The sequence below is a fragment of the Triticum dicoccoides genome, chromosome 5B (genome assembly GCF_002162155.2).
Source record: "Triticum dicoccoides isolate Atlit2015 ecotype Zavitan chromosome 5B, WEW_v2.0, whole genome shotgun sequence".
NCBI lineage: Eukaryota > Viridiplantae > Streptophyta > Magnoliopsida > Poales > Poaceae > Triticum > Triticum dicoccoides.
Window position 1 is genome coordinate 670,794,322 of NC_041389.1, and position 15,723 is coordinate 670,810,044.

The 15,723-nt window shown below is 45.3% G+C and overlaps 2 protein-coding genes across 2 annotated transcripts; both read left to right on the forward strand.

Annotated features, from left to right (window-relative positions):
- The first annotated feature begins 10,476 nt into the window (after window positions 1-10,476).
- Window positions 10,477-11,499, forward strand: LOC119306587 (protein synthesis inhibitor II-like). The gene has a single exon (XM_037582767.1). The coding sequence runs from the start codon at window positions 10,500-10,502 to the stop codon at window positions 11,352-11,354; it is 855 nt and encodes a 284-aa protein (XP_037438664.1). The 5' UTR covers window positions 10,477-10,499; the 3' UTR covers window positions 11,355-11,499.
- Window positions 11,500-14,053: 2,554 nt separating this feature from the next.
- Window positions 14,054-15,314, forward strand: LOC119312499 (protein synthesis inhibitor II-like). The gene has a single exon (XM_037588233.1). The coding sequence runs from the start codon at window positions 14,340-14,342 to the stop codon at window positions 15,177-15,179; it is 840 nt and encodes a 279-aa protein (XP_037444130.1). The 5' UTR covers window positions 14,054-14,339; the 3' UTR covers window positions 15,180-15,314.
- The last annotated feature ends 409 nt before the right edge of the window (window positions 15,315-15,723 follow it).

A 15,723-nucleotide genomic window follows, 5' to 3' on the forward strand; every position in this document is an offset into this window, starting at 1 on the left:
ACTTGTCGCTAAGGGTTATCGACAGGTTCAAGGGATTGACTATGACGAGACATTCTCTCCCGTAGCGAAGCGAAAGTCCGTCCGAATCATGTTAGCAATTGCCGCATACTATGATTATGAGATATGGCAGATGGACGTCAAAACAGCATTCCTTAACGGGCATCTTAAGGAAGAACTGTATATGATGCAGCCGGAAGGTTTTGTCGATCCTCAGAACGCTAACAAAGTATGCAAGCTCCAGCGATCCATTTATGGACTGGTGCAAGCATCTCGGAGTTGGAACATTCGCTTTGATGAGATGATCAAAGCGTTTGGATTTATGCAGACTTATGGAGAAGCCTGCGTTTACAAGAAAGTGAGTGGGAGCTCTGTAGCATTTCTCATATTATATGTAGATGACATACTCCTGATGGGAAATAATATAGAATTTCTGGACAGCATTAAGGCCTACTTGAATAAGTGTTTTTCAATGAAGGACCTTGGAGAAGCTGCTTACATATTAGGCATCAAGATCTATAGAGATAGATCGAGACGCCTCATAGGTCTTTCACAAAGTACATACCTTGATAAGATTTTGAAGAGATTCAGAATGGATCAGTCCAAGAAGGGGTTCTTGCCTATGTTACAAGGTATGAGACTGAGCTCAGCTCAGTCACCGACCACGGCAAAAGATAAAGAAGAGATGAGTGTCATCCCCTATGCTTCAGCCATAGGATCTATTATGTATGCCATGCTGTGTACCAGACCCGATGTAAACCTTGCCGTAAGTTTGGTAGCAAGATACCAAAGTAATCCCGGCAAGGAACACTGGACAGCGGTCAAGAATATCCTGAAGTACCTGAAAAGGACAAAGGACATGTTTCTCGTTTATGGAGGAGACGAAGAGCTCGTCGTAAAGGGTTACGTCGACGCTAGCTTCGACTCAGATCCGGATGACTCTAAGTCACAAACCGGATACGTGTATATGTTGAATGGTGGAGCAGTAAGCTGGTGTAGCTGCAAGCAGAGCGTCGTGGTGGGATCTACGTGTGAAGCGGAGTACATGGCAGCCTCGGAGGCAGCACATGAAGCGATTTGGGTGAAGGAGTTCATCACCGACCTAGGAGTCATACCCAATGCGTCGAGGCCGATCAAACTCTTCTGTGACAACACTGGAGCTATTGCCCTCGCAAAGGAGCCCAGGTTTCACAAGAAGACCAGGCACATCAAGCGTCGTTTCAACTCCATCCGTGAAAATGTTCAAGATGGAGACATAGAGATTTGCAAAGTGCACACGGATCTGAATGTCGCAGATCCGCTGACTAAACCTCTCTCGCGTGCAAAACATGATCAACACCAGAACTCTATGGGTGTTCGATTCATCACAATGTAACTAGATTAGTGACTCTAGTGCAAGTGGGAGACTGTTGGAAATATGCCCTAGAGGCAATAATAAAAGTATTATTATATTTCATTGTTCATGATAATTGTCTTTTATTCATGCTATAACTGTATTATCCGGAAATCGTAATACACGTGTGAATACTTAGACCACACAATGTCCCTGGTAAGCCTCTAGTTGACCAGCTCGTTGTGATCAACAGATAGTCATGGTTTCCTGACTATGGACATTGGATGTCGTTGATAACGGGATCACATCATTAGGAGAATGATGTGATGGATAAGACCCAATCCTAAGCATAGCATAAAAGATCGTGTAGTTTGTTTTGCTAGAGCTTTGCAAGTGTCAAGTATCTCTTCCTTCGACCATGAGATCGTGTAACTCCCGGATACCGTAAGAGTGCCTTGGGTGTACCAAACGTCACAACGTAACTGGGTGACTATAAAGGTGCATTACAGGTATCTCCGAAAGTAGCTGTTGGGTTGACACGGATCGAGACTGGGATTTGTCACTCCGTATGACGGAGAGGTATCTCTGGGCCCACTCGGTAATGCATCATCATATTGAGCTCAATGTGACCAAGGTGTTGGACACGGTATCATGCATTACGGTACGAGTAAAGTGATTTGCCGGTAACGAGACTGAACAAGGTATTGGGATACCGACGATCGAGTCTCGGGCAAGTAACGTACCGATTGACAAAGGGAATTGCATACAGGGTTTGATCGAATCCTCGACATAGTGGTTCATCCGATGACAACATCGAGGAGCATGTGGGAGCCATCATGGGTATCCAGATCCCGCTGATGGTTATTGACTGAGAGAGTCTCGGTCATGTCTGCATGTCTCCCGAACCCGTAGGGTCTACACACTTAAGGTTCAGTTACGCTAGGGTTATAGGGATATGTATATGCAGTAACCCGAATGTTGTTCGGAGTCCCGGATGAGATCCCGGACGTCACGAGGAGTTCCGGAATGGTCCGGAGGTAAAGATTTATATATGGGAAGTCCTGTTTCGGGCATCGGGACAAGTTTCGGAGTTATCGGTATTGTACCGGGACCACCGGAAGGGTCCCGGGGGTCCACCGGATGGGTCCACCTGTCCCGGGGGGCCACATGGGCTGTGTGGGGGTGCGCCTTGGCCTAATGGGCCAAGGGAACCAGCCCCACATAGGCCCATGCGCCTAGGGTTCAAGGGGGGCAAGAGTCCTAGGAGGGTAAGGCACCTCCTAGGTGCCTTGGGGGGAGGGAAAACCCCCCTTGGCCGCCGCACCCCCTAGGAGATTTGATCTCCTAGGGCTGGCCACCCCCCCTTGGCACCCCTATATATAGTGGGGGGAGAGGAGGGACTTCATACCTGAACGCCCTGGCCTTTGGTTGCCTTCTTCTCCCTCCCCAACACCTCCTCCACCTCCATAGTGCTTAGCGAAGCTCTGCCGGAGTACTGCAGCTCCACCAACACCACGCCGTCGTGCTGCTGCTGGTGCCATCTCCCTCAACCTCTCCTCCCTTCCTTGCTGGATCAAGAAGGAGGAGACGTGGCTGTTCCGTACGTGTGTTGAACGCGGAGGTGCCGTCCATTCGGCGCAGGTCATCGGTGATTTGGATCACGTCGAGTACGACTACATCATCACCTTGCAAGCTTCCGCACGCGATCTACAAGTGGTATGTAGATGCAAACTCTCTCCCTAGACTCGTTGCTTAGATGAACTCATAGATGGATCTTGGTGAAACCGTAGGAAAAATTTTAATTTTCTGCAACGTTCCCCAACAGGCAGGGTGTTTGACATTCGTTCCCATTTTCTGCATGGGACCTAAGCATGCAACCAAGGACACATATTTGAATTTTCAACCAATTTATATGCATTAGAGCATGTGCCTATAGTTCAAATTTGAATTATGCACATGAATGCATAGAAAACTCAGTTAATGCATAAAAATGTACAAACAAACCCCGAAAATCCCAAAAATTGACACAACACTCGTGTTGTTCTATGTTGACACTAGAAATTTTTTGAAAGCAATAAGAGGCAGCGGATACCGTTTCATCCCCAAAGGTGGGACTTTCCCTACCGAAACCATCAGGCTTGTTGTGAGAAGCTCTGATTTGTGAGAAGCATATGTCCAAACCGGCCCCAAATGGGACAAAAATATTACCACGGCATGTTGTTGCCGCTCCATGATAGCATGCCAAGTTTCATGAATTTCAGACGAGTTTTGCATTTACTAGAATCTAAAAACTAGGTATCTCAAAATTTGCGGCCGAGTGACGGTGGCAGGGTGTTTGATATTCATTCCCATTTCTTGCATGGGACCTAATTAAGCATGCAACCAAGGACATAAATTTGGATTTTCAACCAATTTATATGCATTAGAGCATGTGCGTGTAGTTCACATTTGAAATATGCACATGAACACATAGAATCAGTTAATGTATAAAAATGTCCAAGCGAACACCCAAAAATCCCAAAAATTGACACAAACACTCCTGTTGTTCTATGTTGACACTAGGAAAAAAGTTGAAATCAAGAAGAGGCAATGGAAAGGTGAAACATTCCCTACCAAAACCATCGGGCTTGTTGTGAGAAGCTCTGTTTTGTGAGAAGCATATCCCCAAACCTGCCTCAAATGGGACAAAAAAATTACCACGACATGTTGATGCCGCTCCATGACAGCATGCCAAGTTTCATGAATTTTAGACAAGCTTTGGATTCACTAGAATTTAAAAACCAGGTATCTCAATGTTTGCGGCTGACTGACGGTGGCAGGGTGTTTGACATTTGTTTCCATTTCTTGCATGGGACCTAATAAGCATGCAACCAAGGACATAGATTTGAATTTCCAACTAATTTATATGCATTAGAGCATGTGCATGTAGTTCAAATTTGAATTATGCACATGAATGCATAGAAAACTCAGTTAATGCATAAAAATGTCCAAGCGAACCCCCGAAAATCCCAAAAATTGACACAACACTCCTATTGTTCTATGTTGACAATAGGAAAAAAATAAAATCGAGAAGAGGCAATGGATATCGTTTCATCCAGAAAGGTGAAACGTTCCCTACCGAAACCATCGGGCTTGTTGTGAGAAGTTCTGGTTTGTGAGAAGCATATCCCCAAACCTGCCCCAAATGGGACAAAAAATTTACCACGGCATGTTGATGCCGCTCCATTATAGCATGCCAAGTTTCATGGATTTCAGACGAACTTTGGATTTACTAGAATTTAAAAATCAGGTATCTCAATGTTTGCGTCCGAGTGACGGTGGTAGGGTGTTTGACATTCGTTCCCATTTCTTGCATGGGACCTAATAAGCATGCAACCAAGGACACATATTTGAATTTTCAACTAATTTATATACATTAGAGCATGTGCATGTAGTTCACATTTGAATTATGCACATGAATGCATAGAAAACTCAGTTAATGTATAAAAATGTCCAAGCGAACCCCGAAAAATCCCAAAAATTGACAGAACACTCCTGTTGTTCTATGTTGACACTAAGAAAAAATTTGAAATCGAGAAGATGCAACGGATATCATTTCGTCCAGAAAGGTGAAACGTTCCTTACCGAAACCATCATACTTTTTGTGAGAGAAGCTATGGTTTGCGAGAAGCTTATACCATAACCTGGCCTAAATGGGACAATATTTTTTTACCCCAGCATCTTGATGTTGTTCCATGATAGCATGCCAAGGTTCATGAATTTCAGACGAGTTTTCTATTTACTAGAATTAGAAAAGCAAGCACCTCAACATTTGCCGGAGACCCACGGTGCCGTGGTGTTTGAAATTCATTCCCATTTCTTGAATGGGACATAAGCATCAACCCAAGGAAACATATATCATTTTACAACCCATTTTGGTGCACCGGAGCATGTGCATGTGGTTTCATTTTGAATTGTGCACCTGAAATGCCTAGAAAACCAAGTTACCGTATAAAAATGTCCAAACGAACCCTGAATAATTCCAAATTTTTTGACGACGCACCTATAGTTGCATGTTCACTATAGATAGAAGTTCTCGCAAATCAAACACCATCCTTTGGAGCTGTGACCCCATTATGTAATTTAATCAAGATGAAAAATCAAGTAGATCTCACACAGTTTATTATCACCAACTGTGTGAGATGCAGTACAAAATATCCTGGAGCACCGTCGGTGTATAGTACACCTATGGCTTACTCGAGAAGGTTCGTTGGCTACAGTCCACAGCCCGCTCTGAATAAGGGGCCATGTCTGATGACACTATGCGCGCCAGTTTTTTTGCTGAAGCGATTCCAAATTTTCGGCTTCCGCGGAAATATCTACCTCCCCGCCCCCTCCACCTTACCAAAAGCCACATTTCCCCTGTTTCCTCCTTCCTTTCCAAGTTGAAACCTTCACTCCTTGGTTGCAGCGCCGCCTCCTCGCCGACGACCCTCCTTCATGCTGCTCGGCCTCGCCTATCCAGGCAGGTAATCCAGACCCGAACCCCATCCACCTCCTCCTTCCACATCCCACATGCCTCGACCGTCGGCGCGAGCGCGACACCTTCCACCAAAATCACCGACCCCTCCACCAAATAAGTGCCGTCCTAAGCCATGATGTATGCAGTATAGCCAGCATCTCAAGGAGCATTTGGCAGCGAACAAGAAAATCACGACCGCATGCGCGGATGAGGTCGTGATGGCTGCCATTCGTGTCAACCTCCAGATCTTGGAGGAGCACCTCGTTGTCGAGGCCACCATCAACGCCTCGCACACCGACGTCGTGGCGCGGCTGGCTGCTTTGAACGACAGTTCATGGCGTTTTCTCGAGGCCACCGTCGGTGCCTTTGACGAAGACTACCAGGTGTTTTCTCGGCATGTACGTGCTTACCTCATCTCGAGAGCTAGCAGGTTGGTTCCCGGAGCGGCTCAGGCAACTCACCACTACAACGAGGGCACCCACGATGCAGAGGACTCGCCCTCTTCCATGTCCAAGGAGCCAATCGTCATTGATATCTCCGACAATGAGTAGTTTGTCTTATTAGCTCACTATAAGGACCCATGTTCACTTTGCTAGCTATTGCCTTTCCTTAACAAATTCTAGTGAATTGTGCTATCTAATTTTACCATGTAATCTTCTGCTCTAGTGTATATGTTTTATATGTCATGCAATGTGGTGTTCAGTTGACTGTTTGGTTCAATTCTGCAAATGTGATGTTCAATTCTTTAGGATGCAATTTTCCAAGTTGTCAAGCATGCTTGGTTTGGTTAACTGTTTGATCTTCTATTAGGAGTATGTTATATTGTGCATTATGGTGCTCAGTTGACGTTTGGTTCATTTGTTGTGGTGTTTAGTTAACTGTTTGGTTCAATTCTTGAATGCAATGTTCAATTATTGTGTGTGCATTCTGTTATTGTATACCATGTGAGAAATAAATTGAATTTGGCTGTTCTAAATACATGAGAAACAAATACAGTTGCTATATTTACAAGTTGTTAAGCATGTTTGGTTTGGTTAACTGTCTGATCTTCTATTAGGAGTATGTTATATTATGCAATGTGGTGCTTAGTTAACATTTGGTTCATTTGTTGTGGTGTTTAGTTAACTGTTTGGTTCAATTCTGCAATGCGATGTTCAATTATTGTGTGTGCATTCTGTTATTGTATACCATGTGAGAAATCAATCGAATTTGGGTGTACTAAATACATGAGAAACAAATACAATTGCTATATTTCCAAGTTGTTAAGCATGTCTGGTTTGGTTAACTATCTGATCTTCTATTAGGAGTATGTTATATTTGTGCAATGTGGTGCTCGGTTAACGGTTGGTTCCTTTGTTGTGGTGTTTAGTTAACTGCTTGGTTCAATTCGGCAATGCGATGTTCAATTGTTGTGGCTGCATTCTGTTATTGTATGCTATTATACCTTGTCTTTTTTATTCCTTTGCCCCATTTCTAGTATAGAGAAGATATTTATGCACATCCTTGTTTTCAGGCCTTTCCAAAATAGTTCACTGATGATTACCTCTCAAACCACCTGTATGGACGGTCAATCATCCACAGGCACTGGCCTAAAGTTGCAAAGACCTTCAACACCAATGAAGGCTCAATATTCGCCTTTCGCTTCCGCAGTTTTCCCGATGAGATGCAGTTGTCTATGTACCGTCTATGATGCTAATTTCGAAAGGTTTTAGATGTTGCATGTGAAACTTGGTGCTGGTGTTGTTGTGTAACGGGGTAGCTGAGTGCTGAAGTTATATCATGTTGTACTCTAATGTATTTCAATTATGAAATCATGCTTCCTTAATATGGGAATGAAATATAATATGTGTTTAATATGAATGTCAATTAGATTAATAAATGAATTATTAATAATAAGGAAATTAGCCTGCTAATTGGTTTTTGCTATTGCAAACAGTTATTGAGAAAATACCGTGGGCGATGACCTAAGGCAACGCACACAGTTTCTAGCAATAAACCATGTTGGATCGATGAGCAATCACACACAACATTCTCTTCAAAACTGTTTGCGTTAGGCCACCTTGAGCAAACGTTTACCACATAAAAGCTGTTTGTGATGGATAGCATTTGCCACACAGTTTATTATACGCACCATGTGTGATGCATTCATGGCAAACGATAAAATTATTAGTATTGTGTGCGATGGGAAGGCCATCACAAACGATTTAACGGGGGAAATTGTGTGTGATGTACCTACGAACGGAAACGTTTTCCTTGCAGCGACTATGTGGGATGTATACACGAACGAAAACGTTTCGCGGGGACTGACCGTGTGCGATGAAATTACAACCGGAAATGATTTTGCCTGTATAATTGTATTTTTTAGCACTACTATACGTATAACCGTATTTGCTCGCTCGCCAGTCGCACACGACCTCAATTTGCCGAGCGTGTGTGCCAGGAGGGCATATCCCCGACGATTTCTGGGTCGTGTGGGAAGGACCCCCCTATCGCCCACACTCACTAATTGACGGTTTTGAATGCCGTCGAGGAAAGGGGTTACAAACCATTTGTATAGCACCGACACGTACCAGTGTTACCTTTCCTTTCTTTGGGTGAATTAGTGTCTGCTGGGCTAGTTGCCTGAACCTTTCGTGTGTCGTTGTTTTTATTTCTCTATACCGGAACCGATAAATCGCGAGTGGACATGCCACCACGCGCGTCCAAAATCCACAACGCACGCTGCAGCGGTATGCGTGCAGCTTTAATACCCTCTGGCCGTATAAAGAATTTGCCTCGTCGTATAGCATTCCGTATAGCGTGTGTATTTTCACCTGACACATGCAGTGCATGGCCCGCGAGGCAGCGCGTGCATTAATCCCACACCCAGCAGCCCAACGGCAATAATTCAACTATCTGGCAGCCCATATGCGGGCAACGTATCTGGTGATACCGCAACTCAAGTGATGCAATGCTCTGATGGATCATGGGTCTTTTTTTCTTGTGATAAAAAGGTTACATGCATCATTTCACGCATGCTCCTGCTAAATAAACAATGTGCAAAATTAAGGAAATCCGAAAATCTTTATCTCCCCATTCCCTTGGGCTTAATTAAGTATAGAATTCAGAGTGCTTCTGGTATATTGTGCGGTGGAGGAGCTGGTCATCACCCTTGCATTTATCATGTCCCTCTGAATATGATCTAGCGGTTCAAGATTCATTCGAGCATTGTAGCTCCTGAGATCCCGTATTACTAGATATGTCCTCCCCACATGCGATGCACATATTAAAGACACAACAGAGGAGTGAATACGCTCAGCTACCCCTGCGAAATGTAAATGCACCCAACAATCCATTGATGATCCGTCAACGCAACGGCCTCCTAGCTGCGTCTCTCGCGACAAAAAATTCGGAGAGATGCTTACGGGCGTGCCACAGCTAGAAGACGACGACGACAGCGATGGATTTTTCCTACTTGCTAAACACGAGAGAAGCGTGTAGTTTGTGTGTTGTGCAACCGATGCCGCTCTCCGTCTGTGCAGAGCTTATCTTCACACCTTGCTCTGTTCGTCCATGGTTGACGGAAAGACGAGATATGCACTGCGAGAACCGAACTTGGGCAACAAATCAATTATGTCCACCCAACGCCCAAAGCAATTATTGGATCGGTTGGATGTCGCCTGGCCCGTGTATTCATAAAACATTAAATGCAGCCCTATCCCACACCATGGGCGTATAAATTGAGGTATTTGGGAAGCTGCTAATTAAGCTGCCCCGTATTCCTAGATGGCCTATTAAAAGTAGTCATCACGACGCACAGGCGGACGTCCTGAATATGGGCTGCGCGTGGCCGCTTGTCCCAAAAATCCGCGTCGGTACCGGAACCTGCTACCTTGGCCTCACTGATCATATGCTTCATAATAGAAACTGGAGCCGGGATTGATCGCCTATTTTTCTATAAAACGATTATGCTTGCAGCTTGACACGAGTACTATCCTTCCCAATCACCGCCATGACTTTTGCGCCTTTGATCATGTAGCATGTAGTAACATGTACTCAGAAGTCAAAAGACAGAGCTGGTCCAAGTTAGCATTAAGGACATGTACAATGGTTGATAAAATAATTTTATTTTAAATTTTACATGTAATTTAAAAATGACAAAAAAATGTCTACAATGAGCCATCTTTTAGTCTTATTTTCAATAACTAGCCATTCCTAAAAATATGGTGAGACATATTGTGCTAAGAGATCATCTCGTGTCTTTTCTTAAATAAAAAAAGACAAGTCTTTTCTTATGAGTTCTCTCTTCCACTCATCATTTGTCCTACATGACACTTCTAAGATATCATTATTGTACATGCCCTAATAAATCTCGAGCTGCAGATTTCCTATTCAAGTTAACAGCCATGGTTTGGTCAGTGGCCTCCCTCGGTAGAACTAGAAGCATCGAGTTCGAGATACTGTGAGATGCTGCGACCCATTCCAAGCAGAGAAAGTGCGAGGAATCGTTCTTCGCCACAAAAAGGGCATCCACTATCTAGTAATTCCCCGAAGAAAATCAAACCAAATTGCTCTTGGACTTGATAGCTAACAACGCAATGCGCTCGCCTATAAATTGATCGCCAATTCACTCATCCTCTACCACATGTCACCCCACCCCCTCCCCTCCCCTCGCTACTATATCTATCCATGGCGGCGACACCGGTGATGCCGGCGAAGAGCGTGGACAAGCCGCTCTTCACCGAGACGTTCAATGTCCCGGCCAGCTCCGCCGACTACGTCACCTTCATCAATGGCGTCCGCAACAAGCTCGGTAACCCGGGCCACTTCTCCCACAACCGCCCCGTGCTGCCGCCGGTCGAGCCCAACGTCGCGCCGAGCAGGTGGTTCCACATCGTGCTCAAGACCTCGCCGGCTAGCACTGGGCTCACGCTCGCCAGCCGCGCCGACAACCTCTACTGGGAGGGCTTCAAGACCAGCGACGACACGTGGTGGGAGCTTACCCCGGGCCTCATCCCCGGCGCCACCTACCTCGGGTTCGGTGGCACCTACCGCGACCTCCTCGGCTACACTGACAAGCTGACCAACGTAGCTCTCGGCCGGCAGCAGATGGCCGACGCGGTGACCGCGCTCTATGGGCGTACCAAGGCCGACAAGACCTCTGGCCCGAAGCAGCAGCAAGCGAGGGAGGCGGTGACGACGCTGCTCCTCATGGTGCACGAGGCCACGCGGTTCCAGACCGTGTCGGGGTTCGTGGCCGGCCTGCTGCACCCCAAGGCGGTGGAGAAGAAGAGCGGGAAGATCTCCGACGAGCTAAAGGCCCAGGTGAACGGGTGGCAGGACTTATCCGAAGAGCTGCTGAAGACGGATGCGAAGCCCCCGCCGGGAAAGTCGCTAGCGAAGTTCACGCCGATCGAGAAGATGGGCGTGAGGACGGCGGAGCAGGCGGCCGCCACGCTGGGGATCCTGCTGTTCGTCGAGGTGCCGGGTGGGTTGACGGTGGCCCAGGGGCTGCAGCTGTTTCGTGCGCGTGGGGGAAAATAGTTAGTTTTGCAGGTATATCTGCATGAGTATATTGTATGTATAATTCGAATAAACATGCTACAGAGCGTGGGACTGATATAAATAAATAAATAAACATGTTTCAGAGTGAGTGCATGATATAAATAAATAAATAAACATGTTACAAAGTGGGTGAGTTCATGTTGTATTCAACAATAAAATTGCTATCTCCTTTTTTGCTGTCTTTGCTGTTTCTCCTCTTCCTCCTGTACTCCTTACCTCTTTTCCACCTTTTCTCTTTCACTCCTTCCCTTGTGACCTTGCACCTGGGTGCATTTCACAAGTTTGATGTAACATGTTACTTTCACAGGCTTTTCAGCCTGTTTTGAAATATAAGGTTGGCCTTGAGCCACCTTTTCTTTCAAAACATAAAAATAAAATTGCTATCTAACATATATTTTTGCTTTAGTGAGTATCCATTGGACAAGAATAAAAAAACATGATCTAGCGCGCTTAGCCCACTGGAACCCACCTTACCCTATTAGTTAGCCCTTCCCATAGTGTTCTCATGCATGGACGAGTAGAGGGTGGCGGGCGCGTCTTTATCTTGCCTCTATTTTATTTTAGAATTTATCTTGAATCTAGTCTTAAAAATTTATCTTGCCCCTAGTTAGACTTGTTTTTAGCGGTTTTCTCTAGTGAGATGAAAGAACGACTCGTCTCAAAGGAGCTCATACGAGCCGGGCCAGTCGAGGGTAGTTGGTTCATTTCTAATGTTCTTTTGGTTCCGTTTGTTACTCCTTTTCCATTTTCGATTTTTATTTTTTTATTTTTGGAATATTTTAAGTATATATCTTTAAAAAAATCTTTGACTTAGAAAAGTTCACCGCGTATTAAAACGATCACGTAATGAGAAAACAATCTTCGCATAATTTGATAAAAACAGTTAATATCATTCAAATAATTGTTCAACATATTTATAAAATGTGACGCGTTGCGTAATATGTTCAGGCTTTTTAAAAAATGTTTATAGAATGTAAAAATTTGGTACCCTAATTTTGCAATAATGTTCATACAAGTAAAAAAAAATGTTCATAACACTTACAAAATATATTGCAAATTTGAAATAAACTCATCGTATTTATGGAAAATGTTCACTGTATTAAAAAAATGTTCACTATGTATTTTAAAAAGTTGAGTGTCCATTTGACAAATGTTCAACATATATTAATAAAAATGTTAAAACTTTATTCGGAAAATGTTCAATGTGTATCTGATTTTTTTCAACCTATATAAAAACGTTCAATGTGCATTTGACAAATGTTCAAAATGTATTCAGTTAAAATGTTCAACATGTATGAGAAAAAAATGTTCAATGGCTATCTAAAAATTGGACAACGTGTATACCAAAAATGTTCAACCTGTAGTGAAAACTTGGCACGTATTTGAAAAAATAAATAAATAAGAAAAGAAAAAACAAACAGAGAGAAAGAAAAATGATGAAAACACACAGAAACAAAGAAGAAGAAAAATGCATGGAAGATTCTAAAACCGGCCGGAAATAGTCCATAGAAGATTTTCAAAAGGGAAAGAGGAAATAAAACCGACATAGCCTCATTTGCTCCTGGTGGAAACTAAGATTGAAAGAAAAAGGTTAAATAGTTCGGAAAAAACTGAAAGTTTTCGGCATCCAAGATGCTTGGGCGGACTAGGAGTGTGCAATATTTCTATGGTCCATATTTCTTTTTGCGACGAGCTCATCGAATGTCATTTTGGATTTAAACAATGGGTCCAAATCATTGGATGTGTATTGAAGCAAACTAACGGTTATTTTAGCTATGTAATCCAGTTAACCCCCCGTTCAATTTTCTGTACTAGTGATGTTTCAAGTTTCATTGTGTACTTGTCACAATTAGGACTGCCTTGATGTGCGATGTGAGAGTAAAAGAAAGAGGTTACTGCAGGTATGAAGGCACACTACTAGTGTACATGACAGTAATGTGACCGGGGCACGCCACTGATAACCAATTTCCACCCGCCACTGATGACGATTTCCGCGGGGATGGTTGCCTGAACATGTCGCATGTCTTTGTTTTTATTTCTCCCTACCCGAGGCAGAACCTGCTACCTTTGCTCTGCCTGATCATTGGCTTCATAACAGAAAAATAGAGCCGAGAGTGATCCTCCTGTTTCTCTATGAAAGATCATGTTTACAGCTCGACACAAGTACAATCCTTCTGGATTACTACTGTGACTTTTGCGCCTTTGATAATGTAACATATACTCAGAATTCCAAAGACAGAACTGATCCCTGCATCACTAAATCGAGACATGACATCCGCAGATTTCTTATTCAAGTTAGTGGTAGAAGGATAGCGCTTAAGATGCTGCGACCGATTAATTCCAAGCTGAGAAAGTGTGATGAACTGATCTTCGGCATAAATAAAGGGATCATCCACTAGTTAATCCTCAGAAGAAAAACATGCCGTCTCCATTCCAGAACGATATTTCTGCGTAGCCGTGCAGTGCTGCAAATCAAACCAAATTGAATCTTGGCATCTCCTTCTTTGGACTAGCTAGCTAGGAAAGCAAGCATATGTAAAAGTGAAGGCGTGTAGGCGTATACATCTAGGTAAGGACGCGTGCATGTTATATAGATCAATAGGGTTGCAATTGGCGGCAGGTTATTTAGTAGGACAGACCCCTAAACCAAGCAATACAAAGATAAGGATCAGCTCCAAAAACGCCTTCGTGTAAGCATACGCACACACATCACGTAGTAGTATTAGGATTGACCTTAAGTCAAGCTATACAAAGATAAGGATCATCTCTGACAACCTGCCTTGTATACAACACACAAGCACAGCATCACGTACAAGTTACATATGACACGTACACGTATACAAAGCCTATCATTTGACAGCATGCACCTGTCGATCGCCTATAAATTCATCTCCAGTTCGTTCATCCTCTTCCATATCTCAACCCCTCTCGCTTGATAGTACGTCTCATCTAAGCCTCGTATCCATGGCGGCAAAGATGGCGAAGAACGTGGACAAGCCGCTCTTCACGGCGACGTTCAACGTCCAGGCCAGCTCTGCCGACTATGTCACCTTCATCAACGGCATCCGCAACAAGCTCCGCAACCCGGGGCACTCCTCCCACAACCGCCCCGTGCTGCCGCCGATCGAGCCCAACGTCCCGCCGAGCAGGTGGTTCCACATCGTGCTCAAGACATCGCCGGCAAGCACCGGGCTCACGCTCGCCACCCGCGCCGACAACCTCTACTGGGAGGGCTTCAAGAGCAGCGACGGCACCTGGTGGGAGCTCACCCCCGGACTCATCCCCGGCGCCACCCACGTTGGGTTCGGCGGCACGTATCGCGACCTCCTCGGCGACACCGACAAGCTGACCAACGTCGCTCTCGGCCGGCAGCAGATGGCGGACGCGGTGACCGCGCTCTACGGGCGCACCAAGGCCGACAAGACCTCCGGCCCGAAGCAGCAGCAGGCGAGGGAGGCGGTGACGACGCTGCTCCTCATGGTGCACGAGGCCACGCGGTTCCAGACCGTGTCGGGGTTCGTGGCTGGAGTGCTGCACCCCAAGGAGAAGAAGAGCGGGAGGATCGGCAATGAGATGAAGGCCCAGGTGAACGGATGGCAGGACCTGTCCGAAGCGCTGCTGAAGACGGACGCGAAGCCCCCGCCGGGAAAGGCGCCAGCGAAGTTCACGCCGATCGAGAAGATGGGCGTGAGGACGGCGGAGCAGGCGGCCGCCACCCTGGGGATCCTGCTGTTCGTCCAGGTGCCCGGTGGGATGACGGTGGCCCAGGCGCTGGAGCTGTTTCATAAGAGTGGGGGGAAATAGGTAGTAGTTGTGCAGGTATATCTGCATGGGTATTGTACAAGTCGAATAAACATGTCACAGAGTGACTGAATGATATAAATAAATAAATGTCACAGAGTCAGTGAATGATATGAATAAATAAACATGTCTAGTTTATATTGGGCCCAACCATAGAATTGCTATCCAACATATGTTTTGCATATGCACATATTAGAAGCGCGAACTATGTTCATCCTTTTAGACTCCCAGGGGCTCATTTGGTTGTTGGGGTGAAAAAACCATGGGCAGTAAACTCCCCTAGGGGATTTCCCTGCTCATATGAGATCCTCCTCCTGCCATGTGAAATATCCCATTGCCATTTGGGCACCAAGGGAGAGTGAAGAGAGTGAAGGGAGAAGAGCAGAAGAACAGAGCGCCAAGGCGACTCAGATCACAAGAAAAGAGACGAGGGGAGCCCGGGAGAATTCTCCTGGAGTGCGGAGGTCGGACCGAGCGGCCCGGGGATTTCGGGAGGATCGGGCCGAGAAAGCCCTTTCCACGATGTTACCAAATGGATCGCCTGAAA

What these genes read in the sequence shown, in the direction of transcription:
- LOC119306587 (XM_037582767.1), top strand. Translation starts at nt 10,500, where the DNA reads ATGGCGGCGACACCGGTGATGCCGGCGAAGAGCGTGGACAAGCCGCTC.
- LOC119312499 (XM_037588233.1), top strand. Translation starts at nt 14,340, where the DNA reads ATGGCGGCAAAGATGGCGAAGAACGTGGACAAGCCGCTCTTCACGGCG.